Genomic DNA, 25,729 nt, shown 5'->3' with positions numbered 1-25,729 from the left:
AAGTGCCTAGAACACTTTTTTTTTTGAGACAGAGTCTTGCTCAGTCACCCAGGCTGGAGTGCAGTGGCGTGATCTTGGCTCACTGCAAGCTCCGCCTCCCACGTTCACGCCATTCTCCTGCCTCAGCCTCCCAAGTAGCTGGGACTACAGGCACCCACCACCACGCCCGGCTAATTTTTTCTATTTTTTTTTAGTAGAGACAGGGTTTCACCATGTTAGCCAGGGTGGTCTCAATCTCCTGACCTTGTGATCCACCTGCCTCGGCCTCCCAAAGTGCTAGGAGTGAGCCACCGTGCCCGGCCTAGAATACTTTCTGGCACACAGAAAGCACTCTATCAGTTATTTGTTTTTCTTTTTTTTTTTTTTTTGCACTCTATCAGTTAAATACATACATGCATACATACGTGCATACATATATAAATAAAGTCTGCTTCTAAAGGTTAGAGAATCCAAGTTTATTAGAAACACTCCAACAAAAAACGAAGGTGAGAAGAGAGGGCCCGGCCCACCTCCACTCCTCCCTGTCCTCCAGAACAGAATACCAGTTTGTATCCGGCAAACTGGCTCCTTCCCCGGGGTTGGTCCCAGTGGGGATTTACATGGCACTGTCAAAGCAGGACGGGAGCCCTAGTCCTCAGGGCACTGCAGGATGTCATAGGTCACATAGCCCACTTGGTCCACCTGGTTCAACTCACTCCGGGAACTCACGCGCCAGTAGAAGCGGTCCTGGCAGAAATAGGCTTTCTCTGCAGGAGACAGGCAGGCATGAGAGGAGTGATTCTAATTCTCCCACATATACAGAAATAGGAACAAGATCTTGACAACCATCTCTTCTGCCATTTCTAGAACTTTCTAAGGTTTTCACATATCACCTCCATCCCCCCCACCTGTGAGATGCTGTGAGGTGCTGTGAGATGCTGGAGGGCACAGACCACAGACCTCAGTGCCCAAAGCACTGCCACAGAGCCTAGCACACAGTAGGTACACCATACACATTTTGTGAATGAACTAACAAATGAATAGACCAACTATCTTAATGCTCAGAACAATTCATTCAATGCTCATTCATTGAACAAATCTGTTCATTCGTCAACAAATATTTATTGAGCACCTACTATGTGCTCTGTTCAAGATACTGGGGGTAAGCAGGAAAAAAAATGCAGGCATGATCTCAATTATCTTGGTGCTTACACTCTAGTGAGGCAAGAGACAATTAAGCAAACACATAAATAAATGAGATTGGTTTTGAAAATATAGAAAGCGGCCGGGTGTGGTGGCTCACGCCTGTAATCCCAGCACTTTGGGAGGCTGAGGTGGGTGGATCACAAGGTCAGGAGTTCAAGACCAGCCTGGCCAAGATGGTGAAACCCCATCTCTACTAAAAAATACAAAAAATTAGCCAAGCGTGGTGGCGGGCACCTGTAATCCCAGCTACTTGGGAGGCTGAGGCAGGAGAATCGCTTGAACCCGGGAGGCGGAGGTTGCAGTGAGCTGAGATCGTGCCACTGCACTCCAGTCTGGGCAACAGAGCGAAACTCCGTCTCAAAAGAAAAGAAAAGAAAGCTATGGAGAAAATAAAAACAAGTAAATAGATAATAAGCATCAAAGAAGGCCTCGTTGAAGCAATGGCCTTAGCACTGAAACCCGAAGGAAGACAGTGGGATGGCCCAGTGACAATCTAGAGGGGAAGACTTCCAGACAGAGGGAACAACTGGCACAAAGGCTCTAAGCTAGGAATGAGTTTGATCTGTTCAAAGAGCAGCCAGTGTGGGTGGAGCAGAGTAAATAACAGGAGGAGAGGGAAGAGATGAGAACACAGGCGTAGGGTGTCAGATCCTCTTAGTTTCTTTGACCTTGGAATTCATCTGGGGTCACTCCCAAGACCATTGCCCTCCACTCCTACCCCCTTCCTAATCTCATGGAATATGTTAAAGGTCCTGGACAGCCAGTATGGTTTGGGCTGGAGTGTTTATAAAGAAGATGGCAAAAAAAAATGACAGACTCAAAAAAGATTTTGGTGGCAGAAAATCTTGTTCACCTTGTCAACTGTTTGGATGTGACTGGTGAGAAAGGGAAGTCAAGTGTAATTCCAGCTATCGTCCCCATATTACAGATGGGGAAACTGAGGCTCGAAGAGTAGAGAAGCAGTGACTTGCCCAAAGTCACAGGGCTGTGAATTGTCTTATCTCTCACTGTAGCACAGTGCCTGGCACATTATCGGCACTTGATGACTGTTGTCTAATAAATGAGCTTCCATACAAACCACCTGCGTCCTGTACTGAAGGAGAAAGAGCTTCCAGCCGGGGAGGCAGGAAATCTGGGTCCTGGTCTTGGTTGCATCCCTGACTTCCTAAATGACCTGGAGAAGGCCTCTGCCTCTGCTGGGATCTTGTCTGTACTGGGGCATTTGCTTCCATTTCCAAGGGCTTTTTCTTCCTCGCTCAGAATTTGATCACTCACTAAGAGGAGCCTAGTGTGGTGTCTCACGAAGGGACCCTCCCCAGCCCTCACCTCGGTACTGGAAGACGTCGTGCGTGTCCAAAGGCACCCCGGGGAACATCCGGTCCACCTCGGTGGCGCTCCGGGGATCCACCATCTGCGCCTTCACGTCGAACCTGCGGGCAGGTGCGGAGGAGACAGATGCTGAGCCGGCTAGCGGGCGGACGGACGGCGCCCGGGCTCCCCCTGCCGGCGGCCGCGGCGGCCCTCACCTCCAGAGGCGCCGCCCGCTGAACAGCAGCATCTTCCCCCTGCCACTCCGGAGGGCCCCGGTCACCTGGGCCACGTCGGCGCCCAGGCCCAGCTTGTCCAGACGCCTCGGGCCCAGCACCGACGCGCCTGTGTACACCCACACCTGGCGCCCTGCAGGGGAGGAGGGTCACGTCGGTTTGAGGGCGCAGAGGGAGCACGTACTCTTCTAGAACGCGAGGAGGGAGATCCCGGCGAGGCCTTTCCTAGCCCGCGTGCTCGCAGTCCCTGCACCCCAGGGGCAGAGGCGCTGGGTAGAGCGACGCGAGGACGTGGAGAGGAGGGGGCAGAAACTCAGCCGCCCCTACGTTTGCTAAACTGCGTCCGCCAGGGGGCGTATTTTTCTAAAACGCACAAGACGTTTGGTGGGTTATCGATAGTCTCTTGAGCCTCCTTGACTGATGGGGATTGACGGGGCGGCGAGGGAAAGAAGGGAACTAACCAGAGAAGAAGAAAAGCTTCTTGGAGAGCGGCTCCTCAAATACCGAGTCCAGCTTGCGGGGCAGCGCGGGCCACTTGTCGGCGATAAGGAAAGGGCCCTGCGGCCGGCTCCCCCTGCCCTCAGAGAATCGCCAGTACTTCCTGAGAACGCAAGGAGGGAAAGGACGGGCTCTAAGCCTTGGACACTGGGCCAGTGGGCGGGAAGGGACGGGCAGCCCCTCTGCCAAGGCCTTTCCCGCATCCACACAACCCTGCCTCCTCACCCATCCTTGAACAAATGCAGCTGGTTCCCGATCTCCGCGATGGCGTCGAAGATGTCCACGTTGCAGGCGTCGTCCACCGGACTCAAAGGCACAGTAGTGGCCGTAGAAGGGCCAGCAGTGGGGGGACCTGTGGGGCCAGCTGAGGGGGGACCTGTGGGGCCAGCTGTGGGGCGCTCTGAGGGGCGGACAGTGGGGGGTCCGGTGGGGCAGACCGTTGGGGGAGCCGTGGGCTGCGGTGTGGTGGTGGTTGGAGGCCGTGGCTCAGGTTCAGGGCGAGGACCTAAAAAGAGACACGGGATGAGACTCTTCCTATTCCTGCATACCTCTGTACCCCTAGAACATCTGCTCCCCTAAGCCTCTCAGTGAGGCCCCCTCTGGCACACAGGCCCCTCCTCACTCAGCCTTCCTTCCCAAACCACACGACTTTCTTCTTCTTTTTCGTTTTAAGCGACATCCTCTACGGCCCAGGATGGAGTGCAGTGGTGCAATCATAGCTCACTACAGCCTCGAACTCCTGGGCTCAAGGGATCCTCCCGCCTCAGCCTCCAGAGTAGCTAGGACTACAGACATGTGCCTTCACGCCTGGCTCATTTATTTTTTGTAGAGATGGGAGTCTGGCTATGTTGCCGAGGCTGGTCTGGAACTCCTGGGCTCAAGCAATCCTCCCGCCTTGGGTCTCCCAAAGCGCTGGGATTAGAGGCGTGAGCCACCATGCCCAGCGTAGACTGGCTTTTGAAGTCACGCCTATCTCTCTCTAGATTCTCTTTATCACCACCTCTAAGCACTGACATGGCAGCGACTGGGCCCAGGCTCTGCTTCCAGATAGACGTTGAGGTCCCACCTCTCCTGCACGCCCCGTCCCTCCCCCGACCCCCGACCCCCAATTCTTTGGTACTGTGGCACAGCCACGCCCTTTCCCCTCCTCCTCCCATCCCTGCCCCTGCCTCACCATAGAGGTGCTGGATGCCATTCACGTCGTCCTTATGCAAAGGGGGCTCCTCAGTGAAGCGGTACATAGGGTACATGAGCGCCTCCGGCACTGAGGAATGATCTAAGCCCAGCGCGTGGCCGAACTCATGCGCCGCCACGAGGAACAAACTGTATCCTGGAGGGAGAGGGAGCCTGAGACGTGAGCGCCGGGCCGAGCCCCCAGCCCTGGCCACCCCACCACCACCACTGCCGGGAACCCCAGCCCCGAAGCCTCGGGACCATGCCTACCTTGGTCCGGGCAGAAGCCCCACTTCTTGTCGCTGTCAAAGTTCGAGGTGGTAGCGCACCAGAGGCGCCCATCTCCGCGGCCCTCGCTGGTACAGGTCGAGTACTCCTTACCCAGGAAAGTGAAGGGGAAGACGCACAGCTCCCCCGCCGAGTTGCCCCCCATCACCGTCGAGTCGGCTGGAGAGACCCAAGGCCTTGGATGAGCCAGGTGGGTGAGTCCAATAAGGAGCCAGGGGCCGACCCGACAGGGAGCTAGACAATCTTAGTGGCCTAGGGGGCGCTGTAGAGCACTCCTGAGAAGAGGCTAGACCCGTGGGTGGTGCCTGGGACACCAGACCAAGGAAGAGGCGGCCAGCTGAGCAGAAAAGGCCGAACCTCAGTGGCTGGGGCGGGGCCATTGGAAGTCAGGGATAGGGGTGGAAATGTGGTATAGGTGGGCGGAGTCACGGTAGTCCTGAGGACCAATGAGAGTGGAAAGACAAACTGATGAGGGGAAGAGCCGCGTTTTGGGGGCCAATGCATGATGAGAGGGCGGGGCTGAGCGTGGTAGACAGGGCGGAGGTACCTCGGGTCGGGCAGAAGCCGAAGAGCTTGTCCTGGTCGTAGTTGGCGGTGGTGGCGCACCAGCGGTAGCCGTCGGAGCGACCGTCCGTGGTGCAGGCGGAGTAGGATTGGCCTTGGAAGATGAATGGAAACTGGCAGGGTTTCCCATCAGCATTGCCGTCCTGGGTGTAGAGTCCTGGGGCGAGGGGGAGGTGGGAAAGGGGGAGAAGGCGGAGAGAGCACATTATAACCCCCAAGTGTGTCCTGTTCTTTGACCCATGGATGGTCTGCAGTTCATCCCTCCTCTCATTATTTCTCAGATGAGAAAATTGGGCCCAGAGTCAGGGAGGGTGAATTGCAGGCCACACAGCACTAGTGGCAGAGCTGGGATTAGAACCCAGGACCATCAAGGGTGGTGGGCGCCCGCAGCCCTCGGCGCGCCCCCACACTCACTCTCGCTGGGGCAGAAGCCAAACCGGCCGTCGGTGTCGTAGTTGGCCGTGGTACTGCACCAGGGCACGCCGTCGGAGCGACCGTCGGTGGTGCAGGCAGAGTACGAACGGCCCTCGAAGGTGAAGGGGAAGTGGCAGGCCGCGCCATCTGCGTTTCCAAACCGAGTTGGAACCACTGCGGGAGGAGGGGGGACCGAAGTCAGGGCGGCGGGTGATGGGTGGGAGAGAAGAAGGGAATCAGGGGCCAGGAGGACTCAGAATCTCACCGACGCCCTTGCCCAGGGACCACAACTCGTCATCATCGAAATGGGCGTCTCCCTGAATGCCGGGGCCAGGAGGAAAGGCGTGTGCCAGGAGCCCGTCCTTCCCGTCGAAGGGATACCCGTCTCCGTGCTCTGAAGAAACAGGTCGAGAGGAAGAGGGTTAGCCGAGTACTGTTGCGCAGATTGTGCGCTGCCCAAGGCAAGGGCTCCGAAATAAGTGCAGGCTGAAATCCCGCCTGCGCGAAGCTCTCCCAGCCTGGCGCCCTGGCCCTCTGCACTGTCTGGCAGGAGGGGCCGTGTAAGCCAGGGCAGCGCGGGCAGGCAAGAGGAAGCCGGGGCCACTGCTCCACGCTTCCTCCACGCTCTCCGTGGTCCTCCCTTCCCTGACCCCACCCAAGTCTCCTGGATTTTCCCTCCTCACGTTCTCACCCGCGACACCAAACTGGATGACGATGTCTGCGTCCCGGCTGTACACGCGAGTGAAGTTGAGCGGCGTCACCGCGCTCCACAGCGCGAAGGCGCGGGCAAAGGCGTCGTCAATCACCGCCCGCGGCAAGTCTTCCGAGTAGTTTTGGATCCTGTAGGGTAAGAGCCAGAGGAAGGAGGTCAGAAGTGAAAGGCTGGAGCGGGGCAGCAGGGACACCCCATATCGCAGTGACTTCAACATACACAATGCTCCCTGCCGTCCATGCTCTCATCTATAAATCGCTTCCAGACTTTTTGTTTTGTTTTGTTTTGTTTTGTTTTGTTTTTTTGTCTACTTAGACCTTCACAATGGCCCTGGCAGGAGGACTTGGATTGCAAGAGCCATTTCCCTGAAGGAAAAACAGAGGCTCAGAGGTGGAGACACTCCCCCGGGGCCACACATTAACTAGTGAAACCCAGGGACGCGTCCAAGACAGGACATGTTCACCGCTGGCCCAAGAGCCAGACCCGGCCTCCCCGCCCCACCCCGCTGCCCCCACGGCCCCGGCTCACCAATAAGTGATGTCGCGGTGGTGCCACTTGAGGTCGCCCTCAAAGGTTTGGAATCTGCCCAGGTCTGGGACCCCGCACCGTGGGGTTCGCATGGCCTTCAGCGTGGCGCTGTCCAGCTCACCCGTCTCGGGCAGGGACAGTTGCTTCTGGAGAAGCAGCAGCGCAGGCCCCAGAGATTTCGACTCTCCGCGCATCTCTGCCACCCGAGTGTAACCATAGCGGTACAGGTATTCCTGTGGATGAAAGGACACACACATTCCAGATCTCTGACCCCTTTCTCTGCCCAGCTGGGGCCAGGAATCCCTCCAGACACTCATGGAGGAAGTCTTTTTTCTTTTTTTTTGGAGAGATGGTATCAGCCCACTGCAGCCTGGACCTCCTGGACTCAAGCGATCCTCCCATCTCAGCCTTCTGCATAGCTGGAACTGCAGGTGCACATCACTGTGCCTGGCTATTTCTTTAATTTTTTTGTAGAGACGGGATCTTACTATGTTGCCTAGGCTGGGCTCAAACTCCTGAGCTCGAGCGATCCTACCGCCTCGGCCTCCCAAAGTGCTGGGATTACAGGTGTGAGCCATCACGCCCAGCAGGGACCAGCATTTAATAAAGCATTAAATGCTTTCCAGACACCAGTGTTTTCTGACCACCCAGGGATCTCCCCTCCTTAGACATCCTCAGCTCCTTCTCACCCCTGGATGCTTCTAGCCCATTTCTACCCCACAGCTGCATAAGGTTTGCCCCTGTTCACTCCCAGCCTATGCTTACCCCAGAACCCTCCAGTGTCTCCCCCACCCCAAACCATTTCCCATTTTCCACCTAGGAAAGCCCCATTGCCCATTTCTGGCCATCACTGCTCAAAGCCTCCACAAGACCCCCCATTGCCTAACCCTGGACACCTCTGTTCTTCAGATATGCCCATCACCACAAATACACCCCTAAAGCATCTCCTCTGAGGCCCTGCATCCTCTCTGGGACACTCAACACCCTCCCGGACAGCCCTCCCCAACTCTAGACTAGGTGTTTGCCCACCTCTGCCAGCTGCCTGTCTGTGAGATTGGTTCTCAGGTCTCCAGGGAAGAGCACAAGGGTGGACTGGTGCCGTCTGGGGGCAGCAAAGCAGCAGCCCAGCACCAGGAGCGCCAGGACCAGGGGCTGCCAGAGGCTCATGGTGAGGGCAGAGGTGTCTGACTGCAGCTGCTGTTGTGGGGGCTTTAAGGAGGCGCTCCTGTGACCCCACCCCTCCTTGACAGGCAAGTGCTGACTCAGGGTACAGGGTGTGTGTGTGTGTGTGTGTGTGTGTGTGTGTGTGTGTGTGGCAGCCCCAGCATGAGAAAGGGCTTACACCACCTCCTCCTCTCTCCACTGCCCGCAGTCTCCACTGCCAAGTCAGGCAAGACCCCAGACCCGCAGGAAACCGCAGGCCCTCAGGGGAGGGGTAGGGTTTTGCAAACTGCAGAGCTTGTGGGAACTATATGAAAGGAAGGGAGGGGGATGAAGCTGGAGGGATCCCCCATCCCTTGGTCTGAAAGTCTCCAGTGGTCAGCCAAGGGAAAGTGATGGAAGACTCCCTGACACTTCTTTCTGAATCTAATGATCCCCCTGGCCCATCCTTGGCCTTTTGCAGCACCCCCCTCCCAGGTCAGATCTCCTCCCCAAACCCCTCCCCACACTCCAGGCTCTGTCCTCTTTTTCCCTCCCTGACAGCCTTCTTTGACTCAGCTTCCTCTCCCTGCTTCCTCTGGGGGCGGAAGGAATGGGCTCTGCTAGGCAGGGCTGGGGAATTCCACTGGGGCAACCCCCTGTCTTCGGCAGGCTGAATCTTCAGGTTAGTAAAGGGGAGAGTAGCAGCCTCTAGAAAACAGCAGACATGGCTTTACTGTCTTCCTTCAGGACCTGGGGCAAATGTCCTACCACTTTGAATGTGTTTCCTCAGCTGTAAAAAAAAAAAATGGGGAGCGAGGGGCTCTTTGTCCCTAAATTGATGTGAGGACAAAATGAGATCAAACATGTAAAATGTTTAGTACACTGTAGGTTGTAAGTCTGCAACGGATGGCGGTGATTGGTTTTAATTACCAAGGCCAAGACCCAAGATTCAGGGCCAGGTATGGTGGCTCGTTCCTGTAATCTTAGCACTTTGGGAGGCCAAGGTGGGAGGATTGCTTGAGCCCAGAAAGAAGGTCAAGGATACAGGGAGCCATGATTATATCACTGCACTCCAGCCTGGGCGACAGAGCGAGACCCTGCCAAAAGATCATGATTCTAACTTGGAATCAGCAGACCAGGTTATTGGCCTCTAAGCTGCAGTGTAACCTGGAGTAAATGCCTTCCCCTTTATCAGCTTAGGATTCTTCAACTGCAAATTGGGGCAGGATATGGGGGAAAATAATCTATAGGAGCCCTTTCAGTTCTCCAGCCCTGCTCCATGCAGCCAAATCTCCAGCCCCAATTATCACACTTATGCCAAACCTCCCTCCCAAGCCTCCCACACCAGCAGCCTCCCTCCCTCCTTTCCTCCTAGCCAGCCGGTGTCAGGCAGGGTCTATATTCACCTTCTTCAAAGCCCTATTTGGGAAAAACATGCTAACAACTCAACAAGCTGTATTTATTTACTTTATTTTATTTTTGGGGGGTGTAGTGTCACCCAGGCTGGAGTGCAGTGGCGTGATCTCGGCTCACTGCAACCTCTGCCTCCTGGGTTCAAGCAATTCTCCTGCTTCAGCCTCCCGAGTAGCTGGTATTATAGGCGTGCGCCACCATGCCTGGCTAAATTTTTTGTATTTTTAGTAGAGATAGGGTTTCACTACGTTGACCAGGCTGCTTTCGAACTTCTGACTCAAGTGATCTGCCCACCTGGCCTCCCAAAGTGCTAGGATTACAGGCATGAGCCATGGCGCCCGGCCCAACAAGTTGTATTTAAAGGGCCTACTATGTGCCAGGCATTTTATATGCTTATCTAATAAATGAGACTGTGAGATGGAGATAATTAACTTCCTTTACAGAAAAGTTGAAATTCTAAAGTTCACTAACCAACGAACATCTGCTTTGCAGTCACGAAGTCCTGGATTTCCATCCCAGCTCTGCCATTTTCCAGCTATGTGACCTTGGGCAAATCACTTTACCTCTGAACCATAATAATAATAATGCATTTTTTGAGATTTACTGTGTCAAGCACCATAATAAGTTCTCTATAAGCCTCTCGTTTCATCCGCACCACCTGTAAGGTAAGTTTAATGAGTATCCCTCCTGTTTTCAGAGGGGGAAACTAAGGCTCAGAGAGTTAAGGAATTTGCCTGTGATCACAGAGCGAGTTAATCCACAGAACTAGGGTTCAAGCCCAGAACTGCCTGGTTCTGAAGCTTTTCACCTTTATTACCATTTACAGGGAACTGTGATGACCCAGGTATAGAAGTGGGTAGGTGGATGCGGTGACAGGGGCAGCACATAAAACCTGGATCCTTCTCCTCTGGTCCCCTGCTACCCACTGAAGGTAAGAGAGGAGGCCCAGGCATTTAGGGAATCAGAGGCTAGGACAGGAGGAACTAGATTCTAGACTCGGGAATGTGAGGTCGTAGAGTAATATGATTTTAGAGGAAGAGATCCTCCAATCTGGAGGATCTTCATCTGGGTGGCAGACACGGGCTTTTAGGAAAATCCATTAACTACCCCCGACTTGCCATCAATGGTACCAAATATGACATACGAATACATATTTATGTATGTATGTCACATATCTCAAACTTAGAACTATTGACACTTGGGGCTGTCGTGTGCATTGTAGGATGTTTAGCAGCATCCCTGACCTCTACCCACTGGATGCCAGTAGCACCTCCCCCTGCCAGTTGTGACAACCAGAAATGTTACCAAACATTGCCAAATGTACCCTGGGTGAGTGGGAGGGGCAGATTCACCCCCAGCTACTGGTATATGTTGATTTTTCTATGTAAAGGGTCTAAAACTTTTATCAGATACTCAAACCATTGTTGATGATCTTCAAACCTTTTAAAGACCATTTATTCAACACATTCTTGTTGAGTTTTTCTAGGCCAGTCATTATGCTAAGAATTGGGAATACAAGTAGTGACCAAGATAGCCTTTGTCTCATTGTTCATGGATCTGAGAGTTCAGCATGGGGAGAAATTGAATGAATAATTAATTACCAGAGAGTCAGGCATCACGAAAGGAAAGTGTATTTTTGTATTCCAATCACCCTCATCATGCAATGAGGAAACTGAGGCTCAGAGTGGTCACAGAGCAAGAGCCTGCACTCTGGAGCCAGGCTGCCTAAGTTCGAATCTCAGCTCTGCCACTGACTTGCTGTGTGACGGGGCAATTGACACAATATTTCAGTGCCTCAGTTTCCCCATCTGTAAAATTGGAGTAATAATAGTGCTTCCTTCATGGGGTGGTTGTAAGGCTCAACGTGTTAGCAAATATAAAGTGCCTGGCACATGGTAATAAGTGTTCACTGCTATGCTAATTAGGACCACCTTCAGGATAGCAGCTGTTTTTTACCAAATGGGAGCAGGGAGAGAGCAGCCAGGAAATCCAGATCTTGATTCCTGGAGTCAATCCAAATAAGAATCCTCCTTTTCTTAACATCCCCCCCCACTCCCATCAACTTCCTCCTTTACCTCCTGGCTCCCCAACCCCCATCAAGGGGAACTTGGACAGAGCTTGGCTTTCAACACTGCAGTGGCAGGAAGTGGTTCTGGTTACCACATCCCCTTCCCCGCTTCCCCCAGCCTCTCTTTTTAATACCACAACAGAGTTTAGCCAAGACCCTGGGAGTGCAGGCAGAGAACAGGATATACCCTCAAGCAGAGTCATTGCTTGGACTCTAAGCTCCTCACTGAGATAGCTCCATCAGGATGGGGAGGGTGCTGACCCCAGAGCCCTGAATCACTAGCTGGATGAGACAGCCCTGCAGGCCACTATTAATAACAGGACCCCAGACCAGGGTCAGCCTCACGAGATGAGGAATCTGTCCCGCTGTCTAGGATGGGGGAACTCCAAGCCTCTTTCTCCCAAACCTGCCAGAGAGGGGAGGGGCAGCCACGCCAGAGAGGCTCTGGCAGGATGTGGAGGAGACACTGAAGTCTGAGATGAAGTAGAAAGGTGTGTATCCTGCAAGACATTGCCTCAGGGGAGAGCATCACTCAAGTACCCCACCCCCAACCCACAAAGACACCTGCCATCCCTAGCTTCAGGGGAATGGCAATTCCCACACTGACTCTTAGAGTCCCTATTAACACCAAGTCACACCTCCCACTTATCTGTACTGAGCAGCATCAGTAAGGAAGCCATAGGGCATAAATTTTGGAATCAGACCTCCTGGGTTCATATTCTAGTACCTATCATTTAAGGGCTGTGGGACTTTAGGCAAATCACTTGACCTCCCTATGCCTCCATTTTCTCATTTGTAAAGTGGGGAAAGAAGCAGACCTCATTTGGAGGTATTGTAGTGGGGATTAAATGTTATTATACATTGCAAATTCTCAGCACAGTGCCTGGCTCTTAGCAGGTACACACACACACACACACACACACACACACACACACACACACACACAGTTTGACTATTATGATTCTATTACTCTAATGCTCTCATCTCAACTTTGCAAATTAACATTCATACCCATGGCTCAGAGAAGTGCTTTAAGTTGCTCACGGTCACACAGCTGGTGAGTGACCAGCTGCCTAGGCCTTCTGACTCCCAATCCCGTGCTAAGATCAGGTCACTGGCTCTAGCAAAAAGGAAGTCTGTGGGGGCAGCAGTCTAGGGGCAGGGACGGGTGGTTGCCCAGAAGCCAGACTGGAGGAGTTATGTTTAGGAACAAACAGAGGGAACAGATGTGAGTTATTTGGCTGAAATCTTTAGGAAAAAAAGTTGGAGATAAAAAAGGAAAATAAGAGTGAGGTAGCTGGTAGGGCAGAGAACAGTCAAGTGGCGGTTTTTTTGTTTTTTGGGGGTTTTTTTTGAGTCAGGGTCTCACTCTGTCACCCAGGCTGGAGTGCAATGATGTGATCTAGGCTCACTGCAGCCTCTGCCTCCGAGTTCAAGCCATCCTCCCACCTCAGCCTTCCCAGTATCTGGGACTACAGTTGTGCTCCATCAAGCTCAGCTAATTTTTGGGTTTTTTTTGTAGAGACAGGGTTTCACCATGTTGCCCAGGCTGGTCTTAAATTCCTGGCCTCAAGCAGTCCACCCGCCTCGGCCTCTCAAAGTGCTGAGATTACGTGCATGAGCCACCGTGCCCAGCCTCAAGTGGAGTTTTATTTAAGGTGAGAAGTTCTTGTCTATAAGAAGCGATGGTGCTGTGCAGGGAGAGATGTGAAAACGGAGGTGAAAGAGAATGGGCCTGGGACCAGTTCCTTCGACATTGGGTTGCCACTGGCAGGTAAGAATATGCTTGGGGTCCCAGCAAAGCAGGCGCAGTCCCAAAATACACATTTAAAATATTGATTTTGACCGGGTGCGGTGGCTCACACCTGTAATCCCAGCACTTTAGGAGGCAGAGGCAGGTGGATCACCTATGATCAGGAGTTGAAGACCAGCCTGGCCAACATGGTGAAACCCCATTTCTACTAAAAACACAAAAATAAGCTGGGCATGGTGGTGCATGCCTGTAATCCCAGCTACTCGGGAGACTGAGGCAGGAGAATCACTTGAACCCAGGAGGCAGAGGTTGCGGTGAGCTGAGATCGCGCTACTGCACTCCAGCCTGGGCGACAGAGCGAGACTCCGGAGACTGTGTCTCCAAATAAATAAATAAAATAAAATATTGTTTTTGATATTTGGAAAAAATCCTCAAAGTAGCCAGCTTGGGAAAAAAATATCAGTTCTCTATTGTTCTTTTTATGAAGTCATTTCAGGGTTTAGTGTTGTTTTACTTTGGACAACAGATAGGAGAGGCACAGTATTTTCAGTAATCACAGCCACTAAAGGTGTAAATCTGATCCTGCTCACAATGGGGAAGAGGTGGGAAGAGGACTTAATCTTTGAGAAATCCAAGGTTAAGCATTCAGCGAGGGCTCAGTCCCTGCTGGACAAATGGATGGAGAGAGCCCTGGGGAATGGCTCAGGAGGGAGAAGTCCATGCAGCACACAGGGAAACCGGCACATAGTTTGACTCTTTTCCAAGCCTGGGTTGAGCCTCTACTCTTGGCCCAGCCCACTTTCTCATACATCTTCCAGTTCAATGGTTCTCAAACTGTAGTCCCAGGACCAGAAGCCTCTGCAGCACCTGAGAACTTAGAAACACAAATCCTCCCCACCCCAGAACGATTGAATCAGCAACTCCGGGGTGGGGCCCAGAAATCTTGGACCTAACAAGCCAAAGTTTTTGTTTGTTTGTTTGTTTTTGACACGGAGTCTCGCTCTGTCTCCCAGGCTGGAGTGCAGTGGTACGATCTCGACTCACTGCAACCTCCACCTCCTGGGTTCAAGCAATTCTTCTGCCTCAGCCTCTTGAGTAGCTGGGACTACAGGGGCCCGCCACCATGCCCGGCTAATTTTTGTATTTTTTAGTAGAGACGGGGTTTCACCATATTGGCCAGGCTGGTCTTGAACTCCTGACCTCGTGATCTGCCCACCTCAGCCTCCCAAAGTGCTGGGATTACAGGCATGAGCCACCACACCTGGCCTTTTTTTTTTTTTTTTTTTTTGAGACAGAGTCTTGTTCTGTCACCCGGGCTGGAGGGCAGTGGCATGATCTCAGCTCACTGCAACCTCTACCTCCCAGGTTCAAGCAATTCTCCTGCTTCAGCCTTTTGAGCAACTGGGACTACAGGTATGTGTGGCCATGTCCGGCTAATTTTTGTATTTTTAGTAGAGACGGGGTCTCACTATGTTGGCCAGGCTGGTCTCGAACTCCTGACCTCAGGTGATCCACTGGCCTCGGCCTCCCAAAGTGCTGGAATTACAAGCATGAGCTACTGCGCCCAGCCCAGCCAAGTGATTCTGGTGCATACTGAGTTTGCCACCTCTGCTGTAGTGCAGCTTCATCCCTACGCTGATAGGGAGGGCATTTGACCCCATTTCCAGATGAGGAAACTGAGGCTCAGAGAAATGAAGCCACTTGTCCAAAAGCCACACAACTCATACCAAAATCAAGTGGGAATCTAGGCCTTTCTGATTATATAAAGCGGGTGCTTCTCACTACAATATTATAACGGGGGGTGATGTTCAAATATTTAACAACCAGGTCCTCAGGAGCCCTAACTAATCAGAACTGATTAGGTCCAGAGTCTGGGGAGATGGGGAGGGTGATGCTTTGAACTTAGAAAGTTCAAAGCAGCCCCAGTTACAAGTGGATGGGGAAATATGTCAGTATTTTATTTTTGAGACAGGGTCTTGCTCTGTTGCCCAAGCTGGAGTGCAGTGGCACAATCACGGCTCACTGCAACCTGTGCCTCCCAGGCTCAGGCGATCCTCCCACCTCTGCCTCCCAAGTAGTTGGGACCACAGGCACGCTCCACCATGCCTGGCTAGTTTTTGCAATTTTTATAGAGATGGGTTTGCCATGTTGCCCAGGCTGGTCTCAAAATCTGGGGCTCAAGGGATCCACCTGCCTCGGCTTCCCAAAGTACTGGGATTACAGGCATGAGCCACTGCACCCAGCCATATTTCAGTATTTTTACAACCAGTGCTGCTATACCAGTGCATACTGGCTGCACACCAATCCTCCGGTCCCCTTCCTAGAAGGAGGGTCACCTGAAGCTGGCACTGGGTGGTGGGCCTGCAGCTAACGATAGCCCCAAAGCAAGCACAGGTATAACAAGTGTCTCGTGGGAATCCTGTTCAGCAATGCTTCTCAAATTTGATTGCACATTGGATTCACTCAGGATTTTCTTTTGAATACTGATGCCTGACTTTCACCTCCCCTCCTATAGATTCTGACTTAATTGGTCTAGGGTGCAGCCTGAGCATTGGGAATTTTTTTTAAGCCTCAGTGATTCTAATATGCAGGAAGGGTTAATAACATTGCTATACAGGGCCCCGGAACCTGTAAGAATCTCCAGATTAAGAATGCCTGGTTAGTGTCAGTATTTCCTAAGGCCAGGGACTTTTAAAAAACAAAGGTTCTCAAGAGATTCTGGTTTAGTAATCAGTATGATCTGGAAGTAGATGTTAGCAAGCTCCTTCGGTTTAGAAATCACTGATAGGGACAGCCGCTGCTGGCTGTGTTCACTGAGAGGTTCAGAGATCCTACCCCCTTTCTCCCACCCACCCCCAACATAGTTGAAGCAATTGAGAACACTTTACCAGGAAGTATCCAGAACCAATTTCTGCAGCTCTTCCTTCCCCTGTGCTGCGGAGACATTGCTTCAAAGAACACGCTCTATAAAAGAGCCCAAGACACCCTCCCAGGAGAGTCATTTCCGACTGTGCTGCTGCAGAGCCCCAGGGCTGCAGGCTGGGCTGGGCCTGCTCTGATTGCCTGTTCTTCCCATTAATCCTGGGACACCCTCATTTAGATGCGATCTGCATACATTTGCATATTAAATTCCAGTGCCCCCTCCCATTCCCCCCACCCCTGTGGCATGTTAGGGGAAAACAAAAACTAATGTAGTCACAAAGCCTGCTGAGATGTGTTCGAACCTGAACTTCACGCAGCGCTGGGACTTTGATACACCTGAAGCCGGGGGCGCTGGGATGCAGAGAAGATGGCACAGTCTCTGCATGGATGCAAGGAAGGCCAGCGGAAGGGAAGCACTCGAAGCTTCCCAGGGTCTGGAAGTAGCAGTTCCAGCCCAGCTCCTGATGAGAGGCAATGCGGGATTTCTCCAATGGGAAAACACGGGGAGCACGTGGAGAGAGGGCGGGTGAGGTTCATGGGGGACTGGTTTGGAGACCATCCATAAGGCTCTCTCAGCTCCAACCATGGGCTCCATAAAGAGGCCAACTAGGTGACAGCTGGTGCAGTGGAAGGGGCTAGATGCTGGAATCTGGCAGACCTGGATTTGGATTTGCACTGTGTGACCTTGGGGAAATGACTTTCCCTCCCTGAACCTCAGTTTCTTCATCTTTGTAATGGGAGTTAAAATTAAGCTCATTATATGGTCATGGGAGTCATGTCTTTAACCAGTCATGGAGTTATCTTTCTCAAGTCTCTTCTGAGATTGGGAGGGAATCTGCTAATGAGTGAGTCTTGGCGGGTGGAGGGGCTCCAGAAATCTACACCTGCATGACAAACGGCCTCGAAATTTAAAGGCTCTGAAACAATTTATTGTGACTGTATCTCACTATTCTGTGGGTCAGAAATTTGGACAGAACACAGCAGGGCTGCTCCTTCTGCTCTGATGCCTGAGGCCTCAGCTGGGGGAGTCAGCTGGTGGCTCTGTGTGGACTGGAAAGTCCAAGGTGTTTTACTCCCATTCCTGGATGGATTCATCATGTTTTTATTTTTTATTTTTTGAGTCAGAGTCTCACTTTGTCTCCCAGGCTGGAGTGCAGTGGCACGAACGTAGCTCATGGCAGCCCCTAACTCCTGGGCTTAAGTGATCCTCCCGCCCCAGCCTCCTGAGTAGCTGCTACTACAGGCATGCGCCACCACACCCAGCAAATGTTTTGTTTGTTTTTGGCAGAGATCGGGTCTCACTATGTTGCTCAGGTTTGTGTCAAACTCCTGGGCTCAAGTGATACTCCTGCCTCAGCCTCCAAAAGTGCTGGGATTGCAGGTGTGAGCCACCATGCCTGGCCTATTAATCATGTTTTTTCTTTTCTGTATTTTATGATGCTTTGACATCCGGGGGCCTTATGGACCCGAAGAGGGACTGCCCCTCCTAGGGATAGCTAATTCCTAGAGATGGCAATCTTGCCTGGGAGCACCTCTTAATGTGCAAACCAACCAATCTTGAGTCCATAACCTCCATCCACCTCCTACCTCCTTTTATCAGCTCCTGCAATTCAGGATGCTATCCCCCATTCTAGATCACCCTGCTTAGGTACTAGACAACTAGGGACCACCCCTATAGCCCAGAACCCAAGGGAATTGTTCAAGCTAGCCAATCCTAAACCCATCCAGCTCGTCTACCCTGCCTTGCCTATTCCTTCCCACCAAAATCACAATGAAGACTCTGGCCCACACTTCCCCCTCCCCCTTCTGCTCCTGACTGACGCTGGTACTTCCCCATGTGGCCCTGTGTGACATGGCATGCCCCCTCCTCTTGAGAACTGTGGTTAACCAACTGTCTTTCAATGACAATCATCTCCTGATCTGTTGGCCTCGCCGTACCTGAATAAAAACAAAATCCCGGGTACAATTTAAAACATGGGGGTCAGCCGGTGTGGTGACTCATGACTGTGATCCCAGCACTTTGGGAGGGTGAGGTGGGAGGATCGTTTGAGCCCAGGAGTTTGAGACCAGCCTGGGCAACATAGCAAGACCCCCATCTCTAAAATAAAAAAGAAAAATATGTCTATAAGACACTAGGGTCTTGGCAGAGCTAGCTGGAAGGCTGGGCTGTAGTGGGCTCTTCTCCATGTGGTCTCTCCAGTCAGTCTTCTTACGGAGTGACTCAGGGCTCCCAGAGACCAAGGCAGAAGCTGCCAGTTCCCTTAAAGTCTGGGCCTAAAGCTGGCATAGTGTCACATCCACTGTATTCTATTGGTCAAAGCAGTCACAGGCCAGGAGAGGAAGATAGAGCCCAATTCTCTATCTCCTGTGATACAAAAGGAGTATCACAGAGTGTGCAGCCATCTTTAATCTTCCAGGGACGGAGACGCATCCTCCCACTGGAAACCTCCCCTGGGCATCAAGGATGCAGACATGCGACTGGGTTTGGGCCATAGGATGCTCCCCCCAGATCTCTGAATCTTTGGAGACTACTGGATTGATGTGTGAGCAGAGCCCAGCAGTCCTGAGGGTCCTCCCAGGCTGACCCTGCTACACGTTCCTGATCATGCCCACTGCGGACCAGTCTCCCTCGACTCCAGCTCACCTTCCAAGCTTGGTCTTGAGCCTTCACATCGCTGCTGTGAACCTCCAGAAATCTTTTCAGTACATTCCTTTTTGCTTAAGTTAGCCTGAGCCAGTTTTGCTTATTTAAAACCCAGGGCCCCCACTAATACAGGACCATTCTCTCCCTTCTCCTAACCCCCTGAGTGCCTGGCTTTAACGGAAAGCACCACTGGCCTCATTTCCTAAAGCCCCCTGGATAGCACTTGCCGAGGTCCCAGTGGTACCTACAATGTAACCTGGTCCAAATCCAGTCCTCCCAGCCCTGCTCCTCCCTCTGGGCCCCTCCTCCAGCTTCCTATTCATGGCTTCTCTTCCCAGGCCTTCCCAATTTCCAAATCACCTGTATAGAATCTGATAGCCCCCCACAATGACATTCAAGTAACTGACAACCTGGACAATCCTCTTTAATCCAGCCCCTCTGTATTTATTTGCTTGCTTGGGCTGCAAATAATTTATTTGCTTGCTTGGGCTTTGCCATAACAAAGTCCCACAGACAGGTGGCTTAAACAACAGAAATGTATTTTCTCATAGTTCTGGAGGCAGAAGTCCTAGATCAAGGTGCTGGCAGGGCTGGTTTCTTCTGAGCCCCCCTTCCTGGGTCTGTAGATGGCCGTCTACTTTCCTTGTCTTCGCATGGTATCCCCTCTGTGCACGTCTGTGTCCTAATTTCCTCTTCTTAAGGACACCAGTCATATTGGATTAAGGCCCATTCCCATGACCTCATTTTAACTTAATTACCTCTTTAAATACCCTATCTCCAAATACAGTCACCTTCTGAAGTGCTAGGGGTTAAGGTTTCAACACTGAATTTTTTGGAGGGAACACAGTTCAGCCCAGGACACCACCATCCTCTGCATTCCCACTGCCTCTGCCTGAGCTTCAGCCTTGCCACCTCTCTCCTGTTTTTGCAATAGCTCAGCCCCTCTAGCACCCAGGACCCAGCTCCCTATTGCCTCCAGAATAAACGCTGAACTCCTTAGCCTGGCATCCAAGGCCCTGCTGAGCCTGACTCCAACCTGCTTTTAAAGTCATCATTGCAGTGACGGCCAGGAAAGATGTGAATGTTGTCTAACGGCTTGCTACTCAAAGTGTAATTCACGGACCAGCAGCATTGGCATCACCTGGGAGCCAGTCAGAAATGCAGAATCTCGGGCCAGACCACAGACGTACTGAATCAGAATCTGCGTCACCTGCATAAGATCCCCAGGTGACCTGATACAAGGCAAAGTTTGAAAGTTTACAGATGACCGGGCATCATGGCTCATGCCTGTAATCCCAGCACTTTGGGAGGCCAAGGTGGGAGGCCTGCTTGAGTCCAGGAGTTTGAGACTAGCCTGAGCAAGATAACGAGACTCCCCTCTCCCTCCTCCTTTCTCCACAACAGTAAAGAAATTAGCCAGGTGTGGTGGCATGCACCTGTGGTCCTAGCTACTCAGGAGGCTGCAGCGAACCGTGATCACACCACTGCACTCCAGCCTGGGCGACAGAGCGAGACCGTGTCTAAAAAAAAAAAGAAAGTTTGGCCGGGTGCGGTGGCTCATGCCTGTAATACTAGCACTTTGGGAGGCCAAGGCAGGCCGACCACCTGAGGTCGAGACCAGCCTGGCCAACATGGTGAAACCTCATCTCTACTAAAAATACACACACACACACACAAATTAGCTGGGCGTGGTGGCGGGCGCCTGTAATACCAGCTACTGGGAGGCTGAGGCGGGAGAATCACTTGAACCTGGGAGGCAGAGGTTAGAGTGAGCCTAGATGGCGCCAGTGCTCTCCAGCCTGGGCGACAGAGAAAGACTTCATCTCAAAAAAAAAAAAAAAAAAAAGCTGGGCACGGTGGCTCACATCTGTAATCCCAGCACTTTGGGAGGCCGAGGCGGGTGGATCACCTGAGGTCAGGAGTTCAAGACCAGCCTGGCCAACATGGTGAAACCCCGTCTCTACTAAAAATACAAAAATTAGGCAGGCATGGTAGTGTGCACCTGTAATCCCAACTATTCGGGAGGCTGAGACAGGAGAATCACTTGAACCCGGGACGTGGAAGTTGCAGTGAGCCAAGATCACAGCATTGCACTCCAGCCTGGGTGACAGAGTGAGACTCTATCTCAAAAAAAAAAAGAAAGAAAGTTTACAGATACCAATGGTATCCAGAGAGGGACTCAAAAGGATCAGGTTTCACCTTGTTGGGCCAGAAAGTTGACTTTTCCCAGACAGAACCACCTCATTCATGGGAGTCTGGGACGCACAGCAGATGACAATTCTGAATAAACAAATAAACTTGGCTATTAAGAATAGCCCAAGGCTAACAAGAATTCCAAATTCACAGGTTAAGCAAATGAAAAGTTTGCCCAAGATGGCTCCCTGATGGGTTCTCAAATTTCTCATTTCCATTCAGCAAACATTTATTGAATCCCTGCTGAGTGCTGAGCTGGGTGCTGGGCGCAGGGAATTAAAGGAGATGTGAGCTTTGTCCTGCAGGAGCTCTCACACTAGGAAGGAAGACAGATCACAAACAGACACAGTGAATAACTGCTGTACATGCCAAGGGCACCCACCCACCCACGCTCCAGGATCCATGCTCCATCCTGAGCTTCGGTTCTTGAAATACATCAAGAGCTCTGGCTTCTGAGCCTTTGCACTATCCATCCCTCCTGCCTCAAACCCTTCCCACGCTTCCCCTCTGTGCCCTCCCTCTTTGCCTGGCTAAATCTTATTCATCTTTTATATTTCAGCTGAGTTGTCATTTATTCCAGGAAAATGCTGCTGACCACCCCAACCTGGGAAGGGGGCTTTTTCTGTGCTCCCATGACTCCCTCAGCCCACCACTTCCCTTATTGAGATATTTTTCATCATTCAGAGTGAATTTCCTGTTTATTTGTCTATCTGTCCACACAGGCTGAGAACATATCATGAGTGCAGGAAACTTATCTGCTGTGTTCACTATATTCTCAGGTATTTCTTCTCTTTTTTTGACAGACAGGATCCTGCTCTATTGCCCAGGCTGGAGTGCAGTGGCACGATCATGTCTCATTGTAACCTTAAACTCCTAGGCTGAAGCAATCCTCCTGCCTCAGCCTCTGGAGTAGCTGAGACTTCAGGCATGAGCCACCACGCTCAGCCTTAGGTATTTCTTAAATACAAACGTAAGAGTGGCCGGACGCAGTGGCTTACGCCTGTAATCCCAATACTTTGGGAGGCCAAGGTGAAAGGATCACTCGAGGCCAGGAATTCGAGACCAGCCTGGCCAACATGGTAAAACCCCCATCTCTACTAAAAATACAAAAAAAAAAAAAAAATTAGTGGGGTGTGGTGGCACTCGCCTGTAATCCCAGTTACTCAGAAGGCTGAGGCGCGAGAACTGCTTGAACCTGGGAGGCAGAGGTTACAGTGAGCCAAGATCAAGCCACTGTACTCCAGCCTGGGCAACAGAGCAAGACTCTGTCTAAATAATAATAAGAAGAAGAGTAATACTAGTCAGCTCTTTTTGAGCTCATATTGTGTGCCGAGCACTGTACTAAGTATTTATGTATAATAACTCAGTTAACCCCCACAACTACCCAGTGAAATGGGTGCTATAATTTTTCCCATTCCGCTGATGTAGAAGGAGAAGTACAGAGAAGTAACTTGACCAAGGTTACACAGCTAGTAAGTGGCAGAGAAGGGATTCACACCCAGGCAATCTGGCTCCAGAGTGCATATTGGAAGACAACGTTATTCACTCCATGGGGGAGGGGTCAGAGGTCAGGAAAGGGTTCAGCAGGAGCACTACCTGGGCCGGGTTTTGAAGTGTGAATAGGAGTCTGCCATGTGGAAATGGAAGAGTAGGGCTTTGCGGATTTGACAACGTCCAATCTGGGCCCCGTCTGTCAGTGCAAAAGCATTTTCCTGAAGGGCAAATGTAAAGCAATTGGCAGCACTCCAGACACTAACCAACTCGGCTTAGACAGGGTGAATGCTGGGTCTGGTTTCAGCCTGAGTCACCCACTGGTAGGGCAGGTTACACACACCCTGCAATGGCTGAGAAGTACGTTGTCCTTCCCTCTTGCCCCAAGGTTCAGGCTCACTCCAGAACCACCACACCTCCCTTGCAGGGATTGCCTCACTCGCTCAGCAAGGAACACCCCAGCAGGCATGCCTTCGGGCAGGTGTGGGCTCAGAGCAGACCTGGAGCCTGGGAAGAGAGCAGGCGAGGTTCCTCTCTTCCCTGCAAAGCACCCCAAAACCCCACTCAGGCTGACCTTAGAGACTAGAGTAGCTTCCCCTGACTCAGGGGTCCTCCAATTTCCTCCTCTCCTCTCCCCTCCCCTCCCCTCCCCCCTCCTCCCCTCTCCTCTCCTCTCTTCTCCTTTCTCTTTCCTTCCTTCCTTCTTTCTTTTTTTTTTAAATAGAAAGACAGGAGGTCTCACTTTGTTGCCCAGGCTGTACTCGAATGTCTCTGTTCAAGTGATCCTCCCACCTCAGCCTCCCAATTATCTGGGATTACGGGCACGAGCCACCGTGCCCAGCTAGTCCTCCAACTTCTAAAGCCCCAGAACTTATTTAAGAAACTGGATCTCAGCCAGGAGCGGTGGCTCACACCTGTAATCCCAACACTTTGGGAGGCCGAGGCAGGCAGATCACCTGAGGTCAGGAGTTCAAGACCAGCTGGCCAACACGGCGAGACTCTGTCTCTACTAGAAATACAAAAATGAGCCGGGCATGGTGGCGGGTGCCTGTAGTCTCAGCTACTCGAGAGGTTGAAGGAGGTGAATCATTTGAACCTGGGAGGTGGAGGTTGCAGTGAGCCGAGATGACACCACTGCACTCCAGCCTGGGCAACAGGGTGAGACTGTCAAATAAATAAATAAATCAGTCAAATAATGACCAAAAGAAAGAGAACATGAACACTAAAAGTAATGTGAAGTTCTTGATTGGACCCTGGGTTTTTAATGTTTTAAATTGCCCACATTAAGGGATGTCTGTGGGACAAATGGAGACATTTGCGGGGTTTTATTGTTTTTTGGTTTGTTTGTTTGTTTTTTGAGACAGAGTCTCACTCTGTTGCCCAGGCTGGAATGCAGTGGCGTGATCTTGGCTCACTGCAACCTCCACCTCCCAGATTCAAGCAGTCTCCTGCCTCAGCCTCCTAAGTAGCTGGGACGATAAGCATGCACCACCATGCTCCGCTAATTTTTGTATTTTTAGTAAAGATGGGGTTTCACCACGTTGACCAGGCTGATCTCAACCTCCTGACCTCAGGTGATCCGCCTACCTCGGCCTCCCAAAGTGCTGAGGTCACAGGCGTCAGCCACCATGCCCGGCTGAGAAATTTGAATGTAGATTATATATTGGATAATTGTACTGTGGTTATGTAAGAAACTGCCCTTATTCTTTGGAGGTTTAAGGGTGAAATGTGAAGATGTGTGCAACTAACTCCCTTGTGGTTCAGAAAAAAAAGTATTACATGTATAAATATAAATAAATACAGAGAGAGAGAGAAGAGGAAGTATTATAAATATGGAAATATATTAACAACTGGTGAGTCTAGATGAAGGTTATGAGTGAAGGTCATTGTACTACTCCTGCAACTTCTGTGAAGGTTTGAGAATTTTTCAAAATAAAAAGTTGGGCCAGGTGCAGTGGCCCATACCTGTAATCCCAGCACTTTGGGACGCCACAGCGGGAAGATTGTTTGAGCCCAGGGGTCCAAGCCCAGTCAAAAAATTCACTGGGCTTGGTGGTGTGTGTCTGTATAGTCTCAGCTACTCAGGAGGCTGAAATGGGAGGATCACTTGAGCCCAGCTTGAGGTTACACTGAACTGTGATTGCACCACTGCACTCCAGACTGGGCTAGGCTGAGTCCCTGCCTCAAAAAAAAAAAAAAAAAAAAGAAGAAAAAGAAGAAAATTAAGATAAGATAGTGGTCACTCCACTGCCAGGCAGAGTATGGAGGAGTCTTCTGGCATTGATTGTATGATATCCTATTTCTTTTCTTTTCTTTTTTTTTTCTTTTTGAGACAGGGTCTCACTGTCTCCCAGGTTGGAGTGTAATGGCTTGATCAGAGCTCCCTGCAACCTCATACTCCTGGGTTCAAGCGATCCTCCTGCCTCAGCCTCCCAAGTAACTGGGACTACTTTTTGTATATTTTGCATGCCTAATTTTTGTATATTTTGTAGGGATGGTGGTATCGCTAGGTTACTCAGTCTGGTCTTAAACTCCATGTCTCAGCCAGGCGCAGTGGTTCATGACTGTAATCCCAGAACTTTGGGAGGCCGAGGCGGGCGGATGACCTGAGGTTGGGAGTTCGAGACCAGCCTGACCAACATGGAGAAAACCTGTCTCTACAAAAAATACAAAATTAGCCGGGCGTGGTGGCACATGCCTGTAATCCCAGCTACTCGGGAGGCTGAGGCAGGAGAATCACTTGAATCCGTGAGGTGGAGGTTGTGGTGAGCGGAGATCGTGCCATTGTACTCCAGCCTGGGCAACAAGAGCGAAACTCCATCTCAAAAACAACAACAACTCCATGTCTCAAGTGATCCCCCTACCTCGGCTTCCCAAAGTGCTGGGATTACAGGTGTGAGCCACCACACCCAGCTATGTCCTGTTTCTTTTTTTCTTTTTTCGAGACAGTCTTTCTCTGTTGCCCAGGCTGGAGTGCAGTGGCGCAATCTTGGCTCACTGCAACCTCCACCTCCCGGGTTCAAGCAATTCTCCTGCCTCAGCCTCCCGACTAGCTGGGATTACAGGTGCACGCCACCACACCTGGCTAATTTTTGCATTCTTAGTAGAGACAGGGTTTCACCATGTTGGCCAGGCTGGTCTCAAACTCTTGACCTTGTGATCTGCCTGCCTCAGCCTCCCAAAGTGCTGGGATTAC

At 51.5% G+C, this 25,729-nt stretch overlaps 1 protein-coding gene across 1 annotated transcript; it reads right to left on the bottom strand.

The window, feature by feature from the left end:
• Nucleotides 1-434: 434 nt before the first annotated feature.
• MMP9 (matrix metallopeptidase 9) lies at nucleotides 435-8,103 on the bottom strand. Its single transcript, XM_054467661.2, has 13 exons — nucleotides 7,936-8,103; nucleotides 6,907-7,139; nucleotides 6,358-6,506; nucleotides 5,932-6,060; nucleotides 5,667-5,840; nucleotides 5,236-5,409; nucleotides 4,671-4,847; nucleotides 4,402-4,557; nucleotides 3,453-3,732; nucleotides 3,191-3,330; nucleotides 2,712-2,862; nucleotides 2,512-2,615; nucleotides 435-746 (listed from the first exon to the last, which is right to left on the bottom strand). Exons 1-13 carry the CDS (start codon nucleotides 8,071-8,073, stop codon nucleotides 628-630), a joined length of 2,124 nt encoding a protein of 707 aa, XP_054323636.1. The 5' UTR covers nucleotides 8,074-8,103; the 3' UTR covers nucleotides 435-627.
• Nucleotides 8,104-25,729: the final 17,626 nt, after the last annotated feature.

This window comes from Pongo pygmaeus, chromosome 21 (genome assembly GCF_028885625.2).
Source record: "Pongo pygmaeus isolate AG05252 chromosome 21, NHGRI_mPonPyg2-v2.0_pri, whole genome shotgun sequence".
Lineage (NCBI taxonomy): Eukaryota > Metazoa > Chordata > Mammalia > Primates > Hominidae > Pongo > Pongo pygmaeus.
Note: the sequence above shows the minus strand (reverse complement) of the source record. Positions and strands in the feature narration are given on the sequence as shown.